This window comes from Bufo bufo, chromosome 2, assembly GCF_905171765.1.
Source record: "Bufo bufo chromosome 2, aBufBuf1.1, whole genome shotgun sequence".
Classification (NCBI taxonomy): Eukaryota; Metazoa; Chordata; class Amphibia; order Anura; family Bufonidae; genus Bufo; species Bufo bufo.
In genome coordinates this window covers 356,973,888-356,995,722 of record NC_053390.1, presented here as the reverse complement: position 1 = coordinate 356,995,722, position 21,835 = coordinate 356,973,888, and the positions used below count along the sequence as shown (strand labels likewise).

The window sequence follows — 21,835 nt, the reverse complement described above, 5'->3', positions numbered from 1 at the left end:
CTCAAGGGGACGCAATGAGGGTAAGAGAGGTGGGAGCAGCGACACATTTATCTTCTTTAATGCCAGTTCTGTGGAGTAGAAGACCGAAATCTACGCCAGCCAGCCCTTAGTTCCAGTGAAGGGAACTCTTCATGGTCCCGCATATCAAGACATTTTGGACAATCGTACGCTTCCAACTTTGTGGAAGCGGTTTGGGGAAGGCCCTTTTCCAGCATGACGGTGCCCCAGTGTAAAAGCAAGGTCCATAAAGGCATGGTTGGGTGAGTTTGTGTGGAAGATCTTGACCGTCCCAGGTCCCACACAGTCCTGACCTTAACCTCATCGGACACCTTTGGGATGAACTAGGACAGAGATTACAAGCCAGGCCCTCTCCTCCAACATCAGTGTCTGACCTCACAAATGTTCTTCTGGATGAATGTGCAAAATATTCCACAGACACAGTCCAAAATCTTGTAGAAGGCCTTCTTACAGTGGATGGTGTTTTAGCTGCAAAGGGGGAACAAACTCCATATTAATGCCTATGGATTTAGAATCGGATGTAATAAATAACTATTTTGTCTATACTATCTAGAGCAGGGATCAGCAACCTTCGGCACTCCAGCTGTTGTGAAACTACAACTCCCAGCATGCTCCATTCATTTCTATGAGAGTTCTGAGAAGAGCAGAGCAAGTATGCATGCTGGGAGTTGTAGTTTCACAACACCTGGAGTGCCGGAGGTTGCCTACCCCTGATCTAGAGTGTACATATAACACACCCTATATCTTCAAGTGGAATGCTGTCATCTGGTTAGAAAAATAATTGCAGCATAAAAAAAAAAAACTAAACTTTTTACTCCAAAGGCAGGAAACACTGCCACCTGCTGGCAGAACTGGTTACTACATCTGGAGACTCCACATCACTGTAATCCCCGTATAGGTATTTTGTAAAATGTACAAAACACAAACCCACATTCTGTCGCTCATGCTGTCTTGTCTAAACAGGCACTTATAAAACTCGGGCTGGTTTTTCCATGCGGCAATTTAACTAACGCTCCATTGAAAAAACTGCAAGAATAAAACGATTAATAAGCCAGTCATGCGTTATCTACTGGACCTACAACCATGTATAATCATGTATTCCTAGAGACCTGTTAACTAGCCCACAACCAATATGGCGGTGTGACGCTCTTCCACTCTCAAGTCTCAACAAGCTTTATTTCACTGTTAACACAGGTTTCTCCTGACGACACGGACGTAAGTGGCGGACGTTACGCATGCGCCGTAGGGTTTCTTCTAGGTGCTGGCCACACGTGTGTATAGGCTGGTAGGGAAAACGTATTTATCAGCACGGGGCCGCGGCTGTTTCACGGTGAGTATAGGGTGTAATCTCCATGGTAACCGGACGCTACGTGTCTACGTGCCTACGTGCCTGTATGTGACAGCTTGTGTGGCATGCACGTGTTCTGCTGTATGTGTGATATAGGCCTGGTGCATATGCATACTATGACTACCTGTGATACTCTGGTGTGTGCTAGCAGTGACTGATCTGCATAGCGGAGGCTCCGTAATGGGTATTTTACAGTAAGTACCTATGGACATCTTGCTTATATCTCTGCCGTGATTGTCAGGTCACTGATGGACTTCATCAACTTTGTGCTCCAGATATTGTTGATGGCTAGAATAGCGCTGCACACTGTGGGGTCACTTATCAAACTGGTGTAAAGTAGAACTGGCTTAGTTGCCCATAGCAGCCAACCAGAACCCAAAGGAGCTGTGAAAAATGAAAGGTGGAATCTGATTGGTTGCTATGGGCAACTAAGCCAGTTCTACTTTACACCAGTTTTGAAAAATCTCCCCCAGTGTTTATACCGAAAGCACCCAAATAACAAAAAAACATTTCACACAGTGTAAACAGCGCTTTAAGCCTTTTAATACTGATGACTTCTCCTCAGGATAGGTCATCACAATCAGATCGGTGGGGGTCAGATCAGCTGTATGAGGAGATGGCGTGTGCAGTGTGCCCGTGCTGTCTCCCTTCTATCTTCCTGCTCTGCTGCTGCTTGGTTATAGACATGGCAGCATCTTCACACAGCTGATCGGCAGGGGGGCTGGGTGTCAGATCCTCACCCATCAGATATTGATGACCTATCCTAAGGATAGTTCATCAGTATTAAAAGCCCATAGAACCCCTTTAAATGGAGTGAAAATGTAGTATTACGTATCAGCCATTTAAATAAGATGTAACACCACTGCCACATCCTTATGCTCTGATAGGCTTTAGGGAACCTGACTGAAAGTACAGAGGGAAAAGTCTGCTGCAAAAAGTGCATATATTACATCAGGTTTGTGCTGCAGGCTTCAGGGTGCAATCTGAGGTGCATATCCGCTGTGCAGGGTACCTGCGCACGTTGCAGATTCCACGTGGAAACACTGCACCATAATACAAATATCATGTTCACTTTGCTTTTTTTCCGTGCAGTAATTGACCTGCAATGCAGATTTTGAAAGCTGCAGCTTATCAATTGTATGTGCGATTTTTAAAGGGAACCTGTCACCTCAAAAATGCATCTACACCCGCCAGCAGTACCTCATAGTAGCCCGCAGCAGGAGATGGGGTAGCGCATTACTACAGAGCGCACTGCGCATGCGCGAGACTTGGGGAATTGAAGTCGCACCACCGTGTGTCACTCTCAGGCAAAAGGGGACGGTTAGGGGGTGTGGTTACCTTGACTTGAAGCAAGGAGGCCTCTGCCCCTTGACTTCAAGCTGGCCGGCACTATAGCACTGATGGAGAATAAAACTGCATCGGACAACAGGATGAAACATATGATTATTAACAGGCTGCGGGCTACTACGAGGTACTGCTGGCGGGTCTAGATGCATTTTTGAGGTGACAGGTTCCCTTTAATGCGAAGGGTGAGATCAGTTGACATGCTGCAGATTTCAAATTTGCACCACAGGTAATTTTAGAGGCCTGATTCACATGTCGGGCCTAGTTCACACTTCAGTGATTCCATCAGTAATTTCCATCAGTAATTGTGAGTAGCGTTGAGCGAACTTGTGTCTAAAGTTCAGGTTCGGGTTATCGAAGAATCGCGTTATGGATTCCGCTACCACGGACCAAGTTATGGCCCGTGGTAGCGGAATCCATAACGCGATTCTTCGATAACCCGAACTTTAGACGCCGAGCTTAAAACACAAGTTCGCTCAACAATAATTGTGAGCCAAAACCAGGATTGGAGCCTCCACAGACATAAGGTCTAAGGGAAAGATCCGCACCTGGTTTTCGACCCCTCACTCTGTATGGTATTGTCTAATCTACTGGGTCCTCCATCGTGTAACCATGGCGTCTATTTCTGGTTTTTTATAGAGCTTTCATTATGGAAGCAAAAGGCAAAAAGCAGATGAAAACAAAACCGAAGCCTCAGCAGAGATCCCCAAAGAGTGGACAGTTTAAGACAAAAGGTAAAATCAATATGTTCAAAATGTGATTTGAGCTGGTTTACAACCATTCTGATCCAAACCAGGATGTCAATGGTGTTGTACCCAAAGCTGGTCATTGCACGTTAGATCTAAATGTGATACTCGCTAATAATGACATTTCTAGCAGAAAACAGCAGGTCACGAGATGTGGCATACATGCAAGGCAATGGCTCTTTCCTGTCAGCCCACACATCTTTGGCCTCCAGACCTAATTTGGCTGCTGTCAGATCCACGAAAACATTCTTATTAGGCCTCATGCACCGTATTTTCGGTCCGTGTCCGATCTGCATTTTTTGTAGATTGCACACGGACCCTCTCAATTCTATGGGTCCACAAAAAAAACCCAGACAGCACACAGATGTCATCCATGTGGCCAGCCCACAGATTATAGGACCTGTCCTATTCGTGTCCATTTTGCGAACAAGAAGGGGCAGTGGGTCCTGTGAAAATTGTGGGATGCACACGGACCGCACCAGTATTTTGCGGATCTGCAATTTGCAGATTACAAAACGGATGTGGTCGTGTGCAGGAGTCCTAAGTGTGATTTCCACTGGGCACATTTTTCTCTGCCACTGTGCTGTGGCCCCGCAAAAAAATAGAACATGTCCTATTCTTGTCCGCAATTGCAATGAGGGGTGCCGGCCAGGTGTATTGCGGATCCGCAATACACTACGGACGTGTGGATGGACCCTTATTCTGACATTTATCTAATCAAACTTTGCTTGGTTTGCCACCTTAAAGGAGATCTGTCGTCTCTCTGGATATGGCCAATTTAGGAACTACTTTGTATTCCCCAAGTAATAACAATTCTTAAGCATCTTTTCATGTAAGGCCTCATGCACACAACCGTGCTGGTATTGCAATCCGCAAGCCACGGATCCCCAAAATACGGATACCTTCTGTGTGAGTCTGCATTTCTGTCACTTCCACCACTAGAAATGACTTCTTGTCCACAATACAGAAAAGAATAGGACATGTTCTATAATTTGCGGATGGGTGCATGGATGAGGACAGAACACGGATCACATCTTCATCCTGCATCCATACCTGATTTTTTTTTTTTTGTATTTATATTTTCTTTTGTGTTAAAACTCGTAACAGAGTTACCAATTAACCCCTTCAACCACCGTGACGTGCTGCTCACAGGGCATCTGACCGCAATGATGGGGAACGGCGATCGAGCTGAACGCAGTCATTTGACCCCTCAGATGCTGCAATCAAAGCCAATCACGGCATCTGTGCGGTAGGGCAGAGCGGATGCGGCTCCCTCTGCCTTCTTATAGGAGCCCTTGCAGTCAAATTGCGGGGCTCTGATCGGTTACCCAGGCTGCCACGATAAGCTGCCTGCGGCACAGTTCAACAGGGAGCGTGTCTGAATCCCATAATCTCTATTAAGGAGAATAGGACAAACGATCAAATGATCCTAGGTTCTAGCTCCCTAAGGTGGTTAAAAGTTATTACTATAAAAGTAAAGGTGAGTTCAGATCAACGTTATGGATTCTGTTCTTGTTTTCCGTTATTACATGGTTATAACGGGAGGCATTCCATTTTGATCCGTCATAATAGAAGTCTATGGGTAAGCATAACGGAACCGTTATTTCCCGTACAGAAAACAATAACCGAATCCATAACGGTGCTGTGAACTCACCCTAAAAAAAAAAAAAAAAACATTTAAATATTAAGTTTAACTCTCCTCCCTTTCCCAATTTTACATATGAAAATATATTAGCAATAAAAAAAATTAACCATCAGGCATCCAAAAATATCTGAACTATTAAAAATATTTTTTAAAAATTCCTGTGACAATGAATGCTGTAACGGAAAAAATGAAAACCATTTTTTAGTCTCCCTCCATTCCCCCCCCCCCCCCCAAACATATCACAAAAATGGTACCAATAAAAACTACAGTTCGTTACACACAAAAACAAGCCCCCATACAGCGCTGCGGATGTAAATCTAAAAACGTTATGGCTGTCAGAAAATGGCGATGCAAAGAAAATTAAGATTTTTTTTTATTTTTTTCAAAGTAGTCAAACAAAAAAAAAAAAGTATACAAGTTTGGTGTCACTGTATACATATTGAGAAGCAGAATAAGGTCGGCATGTCATTTTTAGCTCACAGTGAACGCCTTGATGTCAAAACCCCTAAAAACCTTGGCGGAAGGTGACAAAGATTTTTTTTTTTTCCTGTTTTCCAATAACAGACATGGTAAATTAAATGGTACCATTAAAAAATACAACTTATCTCGCAAAAAATAAGCCATCATATGGCTATATGAACAGAAAATGTAAAAAGTTATGGTTATTGAAACGTGAGGAGTATAACATAATTTTTTATTTTAGCCAAATGGGGGCTTGTCTGAGATTTGGTGCAATATGGCTTTTACTAATAGGACTTCCTCTGGTTCAACTTGCTGGATAACTGGATGGACAGATGTCTTTTTTTTTTTTCAGCCTTAGGGCTCATGCACACGAACATACGATATTTTCTTTGTGTCTGTTCCATTTTTCCATTCATTTCAAGGGGTAAAAAAAAAAAAAAGAAATGGAAGTTACTCCGTGTGCGTTCTGTTTCCGTATGTCCGTATATCTGTTCTGCAAAAAAATGTCCTATTACTGACAAGGATAGTACTGTCTATTAGGGGCCAGCTGTTCCGTTTCGCAAAATACGGAATGCACACGGACGTCATCCGTATTTTTTGCGGACTGCAAAACACATACGGTCGTGTGCAAGAGCCCTTAAACTGCTTTCACATGAACCAATAATCATCCAGGTTATTGAGATCGACTATTCCTGAGAACGGTCGTTCCCTGCAATCTGCCCTTGTAAATGTGCCGCCGAACACCCGATGAGCGAGCCAAACAATCGTTCATCGGATGATCCCATCATTTATGCAGGCACCCCCGATCATAGTTTCTGGGCAGCAGATCGTGGTGTCTAAACAGCGATCTGCTCCTCAAAAAACATGAATCTGTATGAGGATGAGAGAGGGATCGCAATAGCGATCCCTCGTCCTCATACAGTGAAGAGCGGTCTGTGACCGTGCGCGGTCTCCTTCACTAAATGAGCAGCTGACTGTTGGGAAGGAATGCTTCTTTCCTGACAATCGGCTGCAGAATCGTCCCGTCTAAATTAACCTTTACAAACTATTGGGGTCATTTAGCAAACTGGTTTAAAGTAGAACTGGCTTAGTTTCCCATAGCCACCAATCGGATTCCACCTTTCATTTTTGACAGCTCCTTTGGAAAATGATAGGTGGAATCTGATTGGTTGCTATGGGCAACTAAGCCAGTTCTACTTTACACCAGTTTGATAAATGACCCCCTATCTCACTATGACTTAAAGGTGATGCTTAGCAACACCGTTCAGGTTTTCCAGTCCAGTTAGCCTATATTCCACCAGAGCTCAGCCATATTTAATGAGCTATAGGGGAAACTGTGTTTGTAGAGAAAGCAATGTCATACTGTATGTAAGGTTTATCTAACAAAACTCTGTCTTGCCAGGTGATTTTTAAAAAAAATTAAATAATAAGCTATTTTTTGAGCTCATAGCTGTGGATATTCATTTTAACACATGCCTAAAGGAAAGCTGCACACTTACCTGTTAGATTTATTGGTGCTGTGAAGTAAATCTGTTTGCTTTCTCTCTCATTAGCACTTGGTTCCCAAAGCCATGGAAAAAACACAGAACAGAGTCCAAAGGGGAATCGGAAGCCTCTAAAGTTTGAAAAGGGAAAGAAGAAGCCCGACCATGCAGGAGGCAAAGCGGCTGTGAAACAGTTTGCGCCAAAAAACAGAAAACAAGGCGATGGCTTCACAAAGAAGAGGAAGCACCAAGAAGAGGGGGAAGAAAGCGGTGCGTTACTCAAACCAGTGGCCACCCTAAGTATCAACCATCCAAAGTGCCCCAGACAATAGCCAAAACCATGAAGTATTTCTATCATGATGGCTCTATGTCATGATTCTAACCTGTTCCCCATGACATGGCTCCCTGGAGGAGCTCCCGCGGAGCAGCTGTAAAGTGAAAGTAAAAATCCCAGCATGCATTGCAGCAAGCAGAGGAGCAGTCACGTGACATCCATAGAGACATGAGCCCCTCAGATAATATCAATACCTCAGTCATCAGTGAATAACTGCTGTACAGACATAGCAATAGGAAGTACACCCCAGTGCCAGCAGCACACAGGAATATGATGCTAATGTATCATACATATGTTACTGGGGGGGAGGGGGGGAAATGACCAGTCTCCCCAACAAATTTATGTTCCTTTTCGCCAGTTTTCTGACTCAAATGAAGCCAGAAATCCATGGCAGCTCTGAGCTGTCATACATTTCTGTTTAGGTGCACGGACTGCCATAGGAGGGGAGGGGGGGGGGGGGGGGGGGGGGGCTGTTGAGCGGGGGGGGGACAGATCTTTGTTGCACAAGAGCTCTGATGAATACGCTAACCCACGAGTGCCGTCGGAAGTCCGCGCCGGCCCCATTCACATTCACTGATGCCCAGCACACTGCGTTTTTTGTGCAGCCGCCTCTCGGGATGTTTGCCGTGCTGTGGCCGCATCTCCGACCTGTCCCCATTAAAGTGAATGGGGCCGGAGCGGACTTTCGGCGGCACTCGTGGGCTACCGTTAGCAGGGATCACTGTATACAGTGTACAGGGGGTCACGGATCTCTATATGCAGTGGTGGGGGGTCACATATCACCATATACAGAGTGCAGGAAGGAGAGGGCATGCAATTATAGATGGTGAGGCCAGTGACTGCTGCTGATATCACTGACCTCATCCATACGGACAGCTCACAAGGGGTTAAAGCTCCTGAACTGTTGGTCTGGCTGTAATATCATGTCTGTGATAAGAACACAGTGCAGAGGGGCCATAAACAGGACAGACACTGGGATTGCTAACAGTTTGTGGTCCACAGCGCTTCCCTGGCACTGCTACATCCTCACATACAGCAGGATCCTATCAGTACAGAGGGGGCAGAGCCTGCAGACAGATCAGCCATCACAGCTTCCCCTCAGTCTCCCTTCCTCCTTCAAAAGTTTCTTTATTTTAGCTTTTAACAAGTGTCCCTGCTAACGTGTGAGTGGACCCCAAGTGTAATATCTCCCTACTTTCTTTATAGTTTTAATAAGTGCTTACAGAGTGGCCAACCGCTTTAAATCCTTGTGGATCCGCAGGCATGCTGGGGGTTTCTAATCTGCTGCATGACAGTTCACCTGTAGACGTGTATTGTACGTTCACCAGATAGTTAATCCTTTGCAGTGCATAGGGTTAAATCCATAAAAATCCATATGTAACCCATATTTTGCTGAAAAATGTGTGCTGAGCCTAAGTATCTGTTCACTGAAAGTTTTCTCCTCTTCATGTGTAGCTCTTCCCTTGCTTCCTGCCTCATTCCTGTCACTATGATCAGCCCTGTAAAACTCAGCCTCCTGGCTGGTAGTGATGATCATGGTGAATTAAATGAGCCCTCTTTATTGGCTGCAAACTGATATACCTTTTGGGGTGACAGTCATACTTTTCATGCAAATAAGGTGCTCGGAGCACCTCTTCACCTGCTCTTCTCTCCCGACAGGGCCAGTCACCCTCGCTGTTGGGATATCTGGCTCTGAAATCTTGTGTGTGCACATGCGCAGTGCAAATCAATGTGGGATGCTTTTTATGGTGTTTTTAAACTGTGTTTCTTTTTATACCATGGCTTGTTTTTCAAAGTGGTCTACAGAGGAAGTGACATCAGAGGAGGGTATATACTTTCCTGTAGAAAAATTCATGGCTTGCATTTTTGCGTTAAAGTCTTCCGGTATTGAGTTCCGTCACAGTGGCTCAATACCAGGAAAAAACGCTTCAGTTTTATCCTAAAGCATTCTGAATGTAGAGAAATCCGTTCAGTTTGCATCAGGATGTCTTCAGTTCAGTCACTCTTATGGTATTTGGCTGGAGAAAATACCGCAGCTTGCTGTGGTATTTTCTACAGCCAAAGTTCTGGAACACTTGCCGGCATTAATTTCCATTGAAATGTATTAATGCCGGATACGATACCAAGTGTTCCGGAAACAATTGTTATCCGTTTGCATACGAATTTCCGGATCCGGCAGGCAGTTCCGGCAACGGAACTGCCTGCCGGAATCCAACAACGCAAGTGTGAAAGTACCTTAACACAGGCTGTTAATTATTGGATTTAGTTTTTACACAAAAAAAAAAAATGGGGAAGACGCATGCTCTTTTTGAAGGGGAAGCGTTATGGACTGGAGGTTTAGAAGACGCTGAACATTTCATTAAAATGCTGTCTCTGGTTACAGGCGTTGAAGCCAAGAAACCAAAGTGGGATGACTTGAAAAAGAAGAAAAAGGAGTTAAAACAGACCAGACAGATTAATGAAAAGAGTAATTATGACGTCATGTCAAGGTCCAAGCACATTTGGGAGAACATCAGAAGGTATGCAGTTTCACATTCTGGAACCTTTTAGGATGTGCAATAGATGTACAAGTCAAGAGATAAGGACTTCTTTAAAGGGAGGGTTCTGCTGCCTTTATCTACCCATGCACCTGACTCATCCATTTACCATTCGGCGCCTGTGCAGCATGGAAGGTTACCAGGAGCTGCCAGAGGAAGTGGTCACCACCTTCTTGCAGCCCATGGGGGCAGATGATGACGACACCATTAGGACAGCTGGTGTACAATGTGCATAGTCTTGTATGGAGCCTACATGGCTGTATAGGACATTTTGATAAATTACTTTGGAAATTAGCCAACCCTTTTAAAGAGGACCTTTCACGGGATCTGACATTACAGTTAGAGATGAGAGAGAGTTAGTCAACTTCTCCGTACAGTATTAGAATGTATGGCGCTCCGATGAGCCGAAGTTATTTAGTCGCGAAGTTGTGTGAGACTTCGTATAATAACTTCAGGAATTAATTATTGCAGCAAAAAATTTTTAAGCGAATCGACTTCGCATGTACCATCCAAAGTCGACTCGCTCATCCCTAATTACAGTGTCAATACCTGGCACTGTAGGGCATGTTTACTAGATGTCATGTGACTACTTTTTTTTCTGATCCGTTGCACTGCTGTGCCCCCGTTCTCTTTTGCCGCCCTGTATACTAATCAGTAGCATCGGTACAGGGAGGAGGAGACGGCCACGTTTCTCAGTGGGCGTCTGCTTCGTAGCTGTAAGGCTACTTTCACACTAACGGCATGGACCTCCGGCAGGTTGTCCCGTTGAGTGAACAGCCTGTCTGATCCGTCCTGCCGCTAGTGAACATGTGCCCTCAGACTGCCGCTCTGTCCCCATTGACTATAATGGGGGCGGAGTTCCGGCGGAGGTACTGGCAGCACACGGCGAGAGGCTGCTGGAATAAAACTACGACATGTCTGACATTTATTCCGATTGCCTCTCGCCGTGCGCTGCCGTGCCTCCGCCGGACTCCGCCCCACCCCGCCCCTATTATAGTCAATAGGGACGGAGCGGCAGTCCGGGGGCACACGTTCACCCGACTAGACAGCCTGCCGGAGGTGCGTGCCGCTAGTGTGAAACTAGCCTAAGCTGTCCAATCACAGAGGAGCGTGTCACAGCCATTAAGAAAAAAGAGCTCACCTTCTCCCTGGCTGTGACACTCTCTGCTGTGATTGAACGGCTCTCAGCCAGGTAGAAGGAGACGCGCTACTGAGAAACGCGACCGTCTCCTCCTCCCTGTACCCATGCTATAGATTAGCATACAGGGCGTCAAAACAGAACGGGGGGCACAGTGGATCAGAGAAAAAATTTGCGATATGACATCTAGTAAACATGCCCTACAGTGCGAGGTTTTGATATTGTAATGATGGAACCCGTGAAAGGACCTCTTTAAGTGCAGAGAAAAAAAATGATGGGGCTGTAGTGCTGAATTAGTGGTATGGCCCCTTCATTTGCAGGATCGGTGGGGGGTGCTGAGGATGAACCATGACCCCTCTCAGATCATAAATGATGACATATCCTAGTTGGAAACGCCCCTTTAATGTTCTGCTTTGTACAAAAACTCTTAAAGACTTACAAGCAACCGAGTACTTGTCTTGCAGCTTTTTTGGGACGTATACCCCTCAAGTTGCCCATAAAGCCACATTGATACATGGCAAACTTGTTGCACATTGCATTGCCACAGATTTCACCTACTCTGTTTTATAGGTGCAGCACTTTATAAAAGCTGCATGACATTTTATAATTTATTCATCAAATCCTAGTTTTGGCTGTGGAATAAAATGCACCCTAAATGCCTCAGAAATGTAACCGTTTAGTAGCTGTGGCTTGAAGCAGAATGATACATTTTTACTTTACTTTTATTACTGGCTATACATGACCATTAACTGCTTAAAGGGGTTGTCCGCTTTTTACTATTGGTGACCTATCCTCAGGATAGATCGTCAATATCCGACTCCCGACACCCCCGTCGATCAGCTGGTTGAAGAGAAGGCCACGTGCCGTCCCAGCGCTGCCTACCCTTCACTGTTTACCTGCTCACCGTCGACATCACACTGAGCAGGTGTAATTACAAGAAGCCCTTAATGGGACGGCTCATTCCTATACAAGTGTATATTGATGACCTACGAGCACTGCCTTCTCTGCTCTGTATACCTGCTCGCCGCAGTAATTACAAGTATGGCGTCCCCATTCACTTCTGTGGGATGGCTCTGTCTGTCCAAGTGAATAGGAAGGAGCCGTGCTGTTCATCAATAGTAAAAAGAGGAAAACCCCTTTATGGAGCCTTAACTTTTTTTCTGTCGACATCGGCATATGAGGTCTTGTTTGCAGGATGAATTTAATTTTGAAATGGCACCATTTAGGTGTACATTTAATAATGTGTAAAACTTTTAATCTATTTTTTTTTTTATGGGTGACAAAGTGAAAAACAGTCATTCTAACTTTGTGCTTTGAGTTTTGTTTTTATGGAGCCCACCATGCAGTATAAGTGACATAATTTTATTCTGTGGGTCCGTAAGGTTATGCCAATTCCAAATTTATATAGATTGTCTTATGTTTTTCTACTTAAAAAAAAAACCTCACTTTTAAAAAAAAAATATTTTGTTTTCTTGTTGCCATATTCAATGATCCAGAACATTTTTACTTTTCTGTCGATGAAGATGTGCAAGGGCCTGCTTTTTGTGGGACAAGTTGTAGTTTTCATTGATACCATTTTGGGGTGCATCCTCTTTTTATTGCATTTTTAGAAGGTGGCATTAACAAAAAAACAGTGTGGGCATTTTTTTTTATTTTTACAGCATTCACTATGTCAGGGGTCGGCGACCTCCGGCACTTCAGCTGCTGTGAAACTACAATTCCCAGCACTGGGTCGGCTGCTCTTGCAACTTCCATAGCAGTGAATGGAGCATGCTGGGAGTTGTAGTTTCAGAACAGCTGGAGTGCCGGAGGTGGCAGATCCCTGCAATATATGATTATTTTTATTGTACATGAGGATGGCAATTATGTGTTTTATCTGTTTAAAGAGGACCTTTCATGAGTTCAGACATTATAAACTTAGTATCAGGCTACGTAGGGCATAGTGCAGGGATCTAACTGCAATTTTTATTTTTCCTGGTCGCTGCTCCGTTCGCCCACTGTGGCCCCCGTTGTATTCTCCCACCTGGTATGCTAATTAATAGCATCGGGGCAATGAGGAGGAGACTGAGTCTTTCTCTGTGGGCGTCTTCTTCTCCCTGGCTGTAGCGCTGTCCAATCGCAGCAAAGAGCGTCACAGGGAGGAGTTTTTTTTTCTCCCTGGCTGTGATGCTCTCTGCTGCGATTGGACAGCGCTACAGCCAGGGAGGTACGGGGGCCACCGCGGGAGAACGGAGCGGCGCCCAGGAAAAATAGTAAGTGCAGTTAGATCCATGCGCTATGCCCCACGTATCCTGATACTTAGTTTATAATGTCTGGACCCATGAAAGGTCCTCTTTAATGGAATTAAAAACATTTGAAAGGGATACAGATGAGAGATAGAGAGATATATATATATATATATATATATATATATATATATATATATATATATATATATATATATATATATAATATTAATTTTTTTTTAATTAATGCATTATTTGTAGTCTTAGAGATACTTCTAAAACAGTTTTTTGGGACTCCTGCTATCCTTTTAACGGGTCCAGGATTTTTTTATTTTTTTTATTCCTTCCTACTTCTCCAGTGGTACCTGTAAAAGGACCTATGCTTACTTGGTCCCTGCTGCTCCAGTCCTTCTCTTTGGCTCCTGGTCTGCCTTTCCTGCCGTTGTCACCCGTGAATAACCGCATAGATTAGGTCACATGCGCTGCTGAGGCCAGTCATTGGCTGCAACAGCACATGTGACTCTATCCATGCAGAAGTTGACAGGCAGGGACCAAAGTGCAGTGATGACAGCCCAGGAGCCACAGAGCTGGAATGGAGCAGCGGGGAGCAAGTAAGTCTAGATCTTGTTACAGGTACTGCTGCCTCAGAATAGGCCATCAATATATACTTGAATAGGAAAGGGCCGACCCATTGAAGCGAGTGGGACGGCTTGTATTTGCACCTGCTCACCGCTGCGATGTCGAGCAGGTAAACAGTGGATAGGTAAACCAGCTGATCGTGCCGGGTGTTGGACCCCCCACTGATCTGATATTGATGACCGATCATCCTAAAAAATATCTCAGAAAACCCCTTTAAGACATGATCCCTAGTTGGCTTGGTTGACATTTTATCAGAAAAATCATGGCAAAACACGATAAAATAAACTTGTTCTTCAGAGGACAGAGATTTTTTATTTTTTTTGAAGATACGTACCCTATGTTCTTCTCTTTTCTAAGCTTTATTTTATTTCCCTTTTTTTTTTTTTGTTCCTATTTTTGTCTCTAGAAAAGATTGTGATGCCGCAAAGAGAACCAAACTGATGGATGAACTGGAGAAGCTGCTTCGAGGGAACGTGAAAAGTGTAAGTGAAGCTTATCAGATGATCCTTCCTCCTGGGTCAGACCACATAATATGATGATTACACGCTCCTTGCTCACGATTTAATTGCTTTAACTTGGGAAAGAATCAATGAGAGCGACATTGAATGTAAGAAACATAAGTCAGCTCTAATTAGATTCCATAACAGATCAATATGCATTAGTTACATGTGCCATTGGTGTCTCTAGGGAGATGATAATTGTAATGTGTTTGGAAGTAAGCAGTGTAAGTTTTATAAGCGGCCATTTTATTTGTCTACTTAAAGGGGTTGGCCACCATAAGTATAAAAACCAATAAAGTGCCCCAGACAATAACTAAAGCCAAGAGGTATTTGTATCATGACAGATATACTGTGTATATATAATTTTTCTACATCATTCAGCATAGCATGCTCGCATTGATGAGAGGCTGTGTGGGCGGAGCAGCTGCAAAGTGAAAGTAAAAATCCCAGCATGCATCACTGCAAGCATCTTCAGAGGAGCAGTCACATGACATCCCTGCCTATTTGTGATGCCATAGTGACAACAGCACCTCAGGTGTCATCTCATCAGTTCTTTAGTCAAATATCTGCATAATGATAGCAATCCTACATTCCCAGCATTGAATAAAGGGTTACTGCTTTTCCCACAATGTGATATATATATATATATATGTATATGTGTGTGTGTGTATATGTGTATATATGTACTGGGTGTGTGTAGATATATATAATATGTGTGTAAAGATGGAGAGGTATCTATCTATTATCATTTACTGTATCTATTTACATATCTATATCTACTGTGGTGGAAGGTGTGTATATCTCACCCAGATATCTCAGCTGGATGAAATAACTGAAATCCAGAAAGCTGCAGTGGTTTCAGCAAAGTGTAGTTTGCTGAGACAGGTTTTCTTTAGATTCTGTTCTGGGTTTTTGCTGTTTTAACCCGTTCGCTACCAGCATTGTACATGTACATTATTCATTCCGTCATAATAGAAGTCTATGGCCTGCATAATGGAAACTGGACGGATCCGTTATGCAAGCCATAGACTTCTATTATGATGGAATGATTAACGGAATGCCTCTAAAGGCATTCCGTTATACATTCCGACATAGAATTGCGTTATGGTCCGTGGTAACGGAATCCATAACGCAATTCTGCTTTTACCACCAAACGAAGCGCAAACAAATTTCATAACATGAAATTCGCTCATCTCTAGTTAGGAAAAATAAAATGACCGCCGCCCTATTAGTAGACACTAAACCTGTCCTAATCACACAGGAAGGACAAGTTACTTCACAACAGTTTGCTAAAGAGCTGCCCCAGCCTCCGCTCTGCTCTGCTTGTCAGGGACTATGATCCTGACGGACAGGACACTGTGGTAATGGAGACTGCATACAAGTGCTGCTGCTCATTATCCACATCCCCACCCTCGTCTCTGTACTTCATGTCTCCTCATGAACTCCTCCATTCCTACAGAGATTCAGCTGCAGATCTTATCATCTGTATTCAAGATCATAATCCCTGATAAGCAGAGCAGATAGGAGAATGAGGCAGCTCAGTGCTCTGAAGTAACTCGTCCTGCTGTGTGATTAGGACCGATTTTGTGTGTATTAATAGGACGGCGGCCATTTTATTTCTCCTAATGATTGCTCAAGAGACTAAACAAGCCATTATAACTACTGAAAGGTATTTGGGAATATATTTATAATAAAGTACTATATAATTATTTTGATTTTCTTAATTCCCGGAGAACCCCTTTTAATCCTCAGATGCCATGGTCTTTTGTAACCACGGCATCTGAGGTGGCTTTCCCCTAGAGTGCTGCACCACAAATAGTGGTCCACAATGCACAGGTACCGGCTGAGTGCAGTCAGTTTACAGATGTGGACCCATTCACTTCAATGGGCCTGTGATCTGCAAGATACGTTCCGCTCTGCAAAAATATTTTTTTGCGGTGTAGTCACAGACCGAAATCCTTTGGAAGCACTTTGTAGTGCTTCCATGGGCTTCTGATCCATGCCTCCGCTCCGCACCACTCTGTATCTTACGGATTGTGGACCCATTCACGTCAACGGGATGTTTGCTGTTCGCAATACAAGCATGGGGCACACACGCTCGTGTGCATGAGCCCTTAGACTGTAAATGCTAATTCACAGCAGTCTATAGGAGAAGCAATCTAAAGATCGCATGTTCAGATCCCCTAGGAGGGCTTTTAAATAAGAAGGGGTTTTTGTAAATATTAAAATCATCCCTCTTTCTTCAAAATAAAGATAAAAATAAATATAAAATAAAAATATAAATGATCTTTGGCACCGCCACTTTCTAAAAAAGCTATTACTATTAAAATATGTATCCCATAAGGCCTCATGCACACGGCCGTTGTTTTGGTCCGCATCCGAGCCGCAGTTTTAGCGGCTCGGATACGGACCCATTCACTTCAATGGGGCCGCAAAAGATGCAGACAGCACTCCGTGGGCTGTCCGCATCCGTTGCTCCATTCCGTGGCCCCGCAAAAAAAAAAAAATAACATGTCCTATTCTTGTCCGCGCTTTGTGGACAAGAATAGGCATTTATATTAAAGGCTGCCCGTGCTGTTCCGCAGATTGCGGAACGAGCACGGACACCATCCATGTTTTGCGGATCCACGATTTGCGGACCGCAAAACACACCACGGTCGTGTGCATGAGGCCTAAGGCGAACTGAAAAAAAAATCAAAATGGCCAATTTGACTTTTTTTCATTGCTTCATTGAAAAAATATAAAAAGTAAAAGTGATCAAAAATTCACTCACCCACACGCTCCAAAGTGGTATAAATCATAAAACTACAGATCGCAACGCAAAACTACAATGCAAAAAATGAGCCCTCGATCATCAACGTAGACATAATTCTTAAACGGAAATGGGGATCAGAATATGGAGATGCAAAGATAAGAATATATATTTTTTAATTATCTTTTTCAGTATTAACCCCTTAAGGACACAGCCTTTTTACACCTTAGGACCAGGCCATTTTTTGAAAATCTGACCAGAGTCCCTTTAAGTGCTGATAACTTTAAAACGGTTTGACTTATCCAGGCCGTTCTGAGATTGTTTTTTCGTCACATATTGTACTTCATGACACTGGTAAAATGGAGTCAAAAAAAAAATTTTTTTTGCACCAAAAAATACCTAATTTAACAAAAATTTGAAAAAAATTTGCAAATTTCAAAGTTTCAGTTTCTCTACTTCTGTAATACATAGTAATACCCCCAAAAATTGTGATGACTTTACATTCCCCATATGTCTACTTCATGTTTGAATTGTTTTGGGAATGATATTTTATTTTTTGGGGATGTTATAAGGCTTAGAAGTTTAGAAGCAAATCTTGAAATTTTTCCGAAATTTACAAAAACTCAATTTCTAGGGACCAGTTCAGGTCTCAAGTCACTTTGCGAGGCTTACATTATAGAAACCACCCAAAAATGACCCCATCTAAGAAACTACACCCCTCAAGGTATTCAAAACTGATTTTGCATACGTTGTTAACCCTTTAGGTGTTGCACAAGAGTTATTGGCAAATAGGGAGGAAATTTGAGAATTTCATTTTTTTGTCTAATTTTTCATTTTAACCCATTTTTTCCACTAACAAACCAAGGGTTAACAGCCAAACAAGACTGTATCTTTATTGCCCTGACTCTGCCATTTACAGAAACACCCCATATGTGGCCGTAAACTACTGTACGGCCACACAGCGGGGCGTAGAGTGAAAGGTGCGCCGTTTGGTTTTTGTAAGGCTGATTTTTATGGACTGGTTTATTTACACCATGTCCCATTTGAAGCCCCCTGATGCACCCCTAGAGGAGAAACTCCCTAAAAGTGACCCCATCTAAGAAACTACACCCCTCAAGGTATTCAAAACTGATTTTACATACGTCGTTAACCCTTTAGGTGTTGCACAAGAGTTATTGGCAAATGGCGATGAAATTTGAGAATTTCATTTTTTTGCCTAATTTTCCATTTTAACCCATTTTTTCCACTAACAAAGCAAGGGTTAACAGCCAAACAAGACTGTATCTTTATTGCCCTGACTCTGCTGTTTACAGAAACACCCCATATGTGGCCGTAAACTACTGTACGGGCACACAGCGGGGCGTAGAGTGAAAGGTGCGCCGTTTGGTTTTTGGAGGGCTGATTTTGCTGGACTGTTTTTTTGGCACCATGTCCCATTTGAAGCCCCCCTGATGCACCCCTAGATTATAAACTCCATAAAAGTGACCCCATCTAAGAAACTACACCCCTCAAGGTATTCAAAACTGATTTTACAAACTTTGTTAACCCTTTAGGTGTTGCACAAGATTTAATGGAAAATAGAGATACAATTTCAAAATTTCACTTTTTTGGCAGATTTTCCATTTTAATATTTTTTTTCCAGTTACAAAGCAAGGGTTAACAGCCAAACAAAACTCATTATTTATGGCCCTAATTCTGTAGTTTACAGAAACACCCCATATGTGGTCGTAAACAGCTGTACGGGCACACGGCAGGGCGCAGAAGGAAAGGAACACCATATGGTTTTTGGAAGGCATATTTTGCTGGACTGGTTTTTTTGACACCATGTCCCATTTGAAGCCCCCCTGATGCAACCCTAGAGTAGAAACTCCAAAAAAGTGACCCCATTTTAGAAACTACGGGATAGGGTGGCAGTTTTGTTGGTACTAGTTTAGGGTACATATGATTTTTGGTTGCTCTATATTACACTTTTTGTGCGGCAAGGTAACAAGAAATAGCTTTTTTGGCACCGTTTTTTTTTTGTTATTTACAACATTCATCTGACAGGTTAGATCATGTGGTAATTTTATAGAGCAGGTTGTCACGGACGCGGAGATACCTAATATGTATACAATTTTTTTTATTTATGTAAGTTTTACACAATGATTTCATTTTTAAAACCAAAAAAATGTTTTAGTGTCTCCATAGTCTAAGAGCCATAGTTTTTTCAGTTTTTGGGCGATTATCTTAAGTAGGGTCTCATTTTTTGCGGGATGAGATGACGGTTTGATTGGCATCTATTTTGGGGTGCATATGACTTTTTGATTGCTTGCTATTACACTTTTTGTGACGTAAGATGACAAAAAATGGCTTTTTTTACACCGTTTTTATTTTTATTTTTTTACGGTGGTCATCTGAGGGGTTAGATCATGTGATATTTTTATAGAGCCGGGCGATATTTTTATAGAGCCGGGCGATACCTAATATGTATACTTTTTTTTATTTATGTAAGTTTTACACAATGATTTCATTTTTGAAACAAAAAAAATCATGTTTTAGTGTTTCCATAGTCTAAGAGCCATAGTTTTTTCAGTTTTTGGGCGATTATCTTGGGTAGGGTATGATTTTTGCGGGATGAGATGACGGTTTGATTGTTACAATTTTGGCGTACATGCGACTTTTTTGATCACTTTTATTACCTTTTTTGGGAAGTAAGGTGGGCAAAATTTCAATTTCATCATAGTTTTTTATTTTTTATTTTTATGGTGTTCACCGTTCGGGTAAAGTAACATGACCGTTTTATAGATCAGGTCGTTACGGACGCGGCGATACCAAACATGTGTAGGGAATTTTATTTTTTTCATTTTTTATCAGTGATAAATGTGTTTTTTGATTTTTACTTTTTTTTTCACTTTTATTCACTTTTTTTTGACCCAGACCCACTTGGTTCTTGAAGATCCAGTGGGTCTGATGTCTGTATAATACAGTACAGTACAATATATATTGTTCTGTACTGTATTTTACTTACACTGAACAGATCTATGCCTTTCAGCACAGATCTGTTCAGCACCATGGACAGCAGGACGCCTGAGAGGCGTCCTGTTGCCATGGGAACCTTCCCCGTCTGCTCAGTACTGCTCAGAACTTCGCAGACGGGGAAGGGTAAGGAGGGGATCTCTCGGGGGGCTCTCTGGGGGCTCTCTCCCTCCCCATCGGGGGGCTGCAAAGGCACAGCAGCCCCCCGATGGGAGAGGGAGGGAGCTCCCTGCGCTGTTAACCTTTTCCATACAGCGGTCCGTACGGACCGCTGTATGGAAAGGGTTAAACGGCTGACATCGCATCGCAGATGTCAGCCGTTTATACCAGGGTGCCAGCAATGTGCTGGCACCCTGGTATCCCCACTAGACACCAACGATTATACAAGGGGAGGCGGGCGGGGGATCGCGATCCCGCCTGCCGCACCGCCAGCCTCCCGCACCGCCCACACCGCCCGCAACCCTCCCCCTGCACCTCCCGCCACCATAAAAATCATTCGGGGGTGCAGGGGGGGGGTAAATAAAACTTTTTTTTTGGCATATAAAGTTTCTGATCCCCGCGGTCAGGGACTGCGGGGACCAGAAACTTCAGAAATCGCAGCAAACCGCAGGTCTGAATTGACCTGCGGTTTGCCGCGATCGCCGACATGGGGGGGTCACGGGACCCCCCCGCGCATTTAGCCTAGGTGCCTGCTCAATGATTTGAGCAGGCACCGGGTTCCGATCACTGCCAGCCGCACGGCAGTGATCGAAAATACACAGGGCGTACATGTACGCCCTGTGTCCTTAAGTACCAGGGCACAAGGGCGTACCTGTACGCCCTATGTCCTTAAGAGGTTAAAAGAAAAAAATTGCAAGTGTGGTGTGGCTGTAATTACACTGTGGCAGATTTATTTTTTTACATTACACCCCATCTGGATTATTTTTTTTTTTACAGCTTCACACCACATCAAATTCAAAAGTAGATGGTGCCAATAGAAAATACTATTTATCCTGCAAAAAATTATGGAAAATTATGTTATGGCTCCGGGAAGGCCAAAAGTAAAAAATGGAAAATGGCCTGGTCCTGAAGGGGTTAAAGGGGTTGTCCTGCCATATACATTCATGACCTATCATCAAGATAGGTCATGAATATCTGATCGGCAGGGGTCCGACGCGTGGCACCCGGCCGATTAGCTGTATGAAGAGGAGGCGGTGCTTCCTGGTCATTACACTATGCGTTGTCTCCTCTGGAGCAAAGACGTAGTATAATTACAAGCACTGGCTCCTTTCACCTGAATGGAGTGAGTACTTTTATTACACTGCACTTGCGAGACGACAAGCAATGTAATGAATAGGAAGCAGCGCTCGCATGGAGCACTGCCTCCTCTTCATCCAGCTGATTGGGGGGGAATGTCGGGTTTAAGGGCCCCCACCGTTCAGATACTGATGACCTATCCTGAGAATGCTTGGCAAAGACTACTGCGTAGTCAAAATGTTGCTGCTTTTATTGGCCTTTTTTTTTGTAATGGACTAACTATTAATAAAGAATTTATGGAGAAAGATGCTTCTGTCATCTACTATCTGAACGTCTATCCTGAGAATGTCATCAATATATCTGGCAGGACAATCCCTTTAAACATATAAAATGTATACATACATATAAATTT

The 21,835-nt window shown here is 43.4% G+C and overlaps 1 protein-coding gene across 1 annotated transcript in view; it reads left to right on the top strand.

Annotated features, from left to right (window-relative positions):
- Positions 1-1,229: 1,229 nt before the first annotated feature.
- The window catches only part of PUM3 (pumilio RNA binding family member 3), a 93,914-nt gene continuing 73,308 nt past the window's right edge, over positions 1,230-21,835 (top strand). Inside the window, exons 1-5 of the mRNA XM_040417119.1 lie at positions 1,230-1,348; positions 3,350-3,444; positions 7,117-7,317; positions 9,765-9,900; positions 14,327-14,402. Of these exons, the coding sequence (XP_040273053.1) occupies positions 3,360-3,444; positions 7,117-7,317; positions 9,765-9,900; positions 14,327-14,402 (498 nt within the window). The 5' untranslated portion in view covers positions 1,230-1,348; positions 3,350-3,359. The remainder of the gene's footprint in view (positions 1,349-3,349; positions 3,445-7,116; positions 7,318-9,764; positions 9,901-14,326; positions 14,403-21,835) is intronic.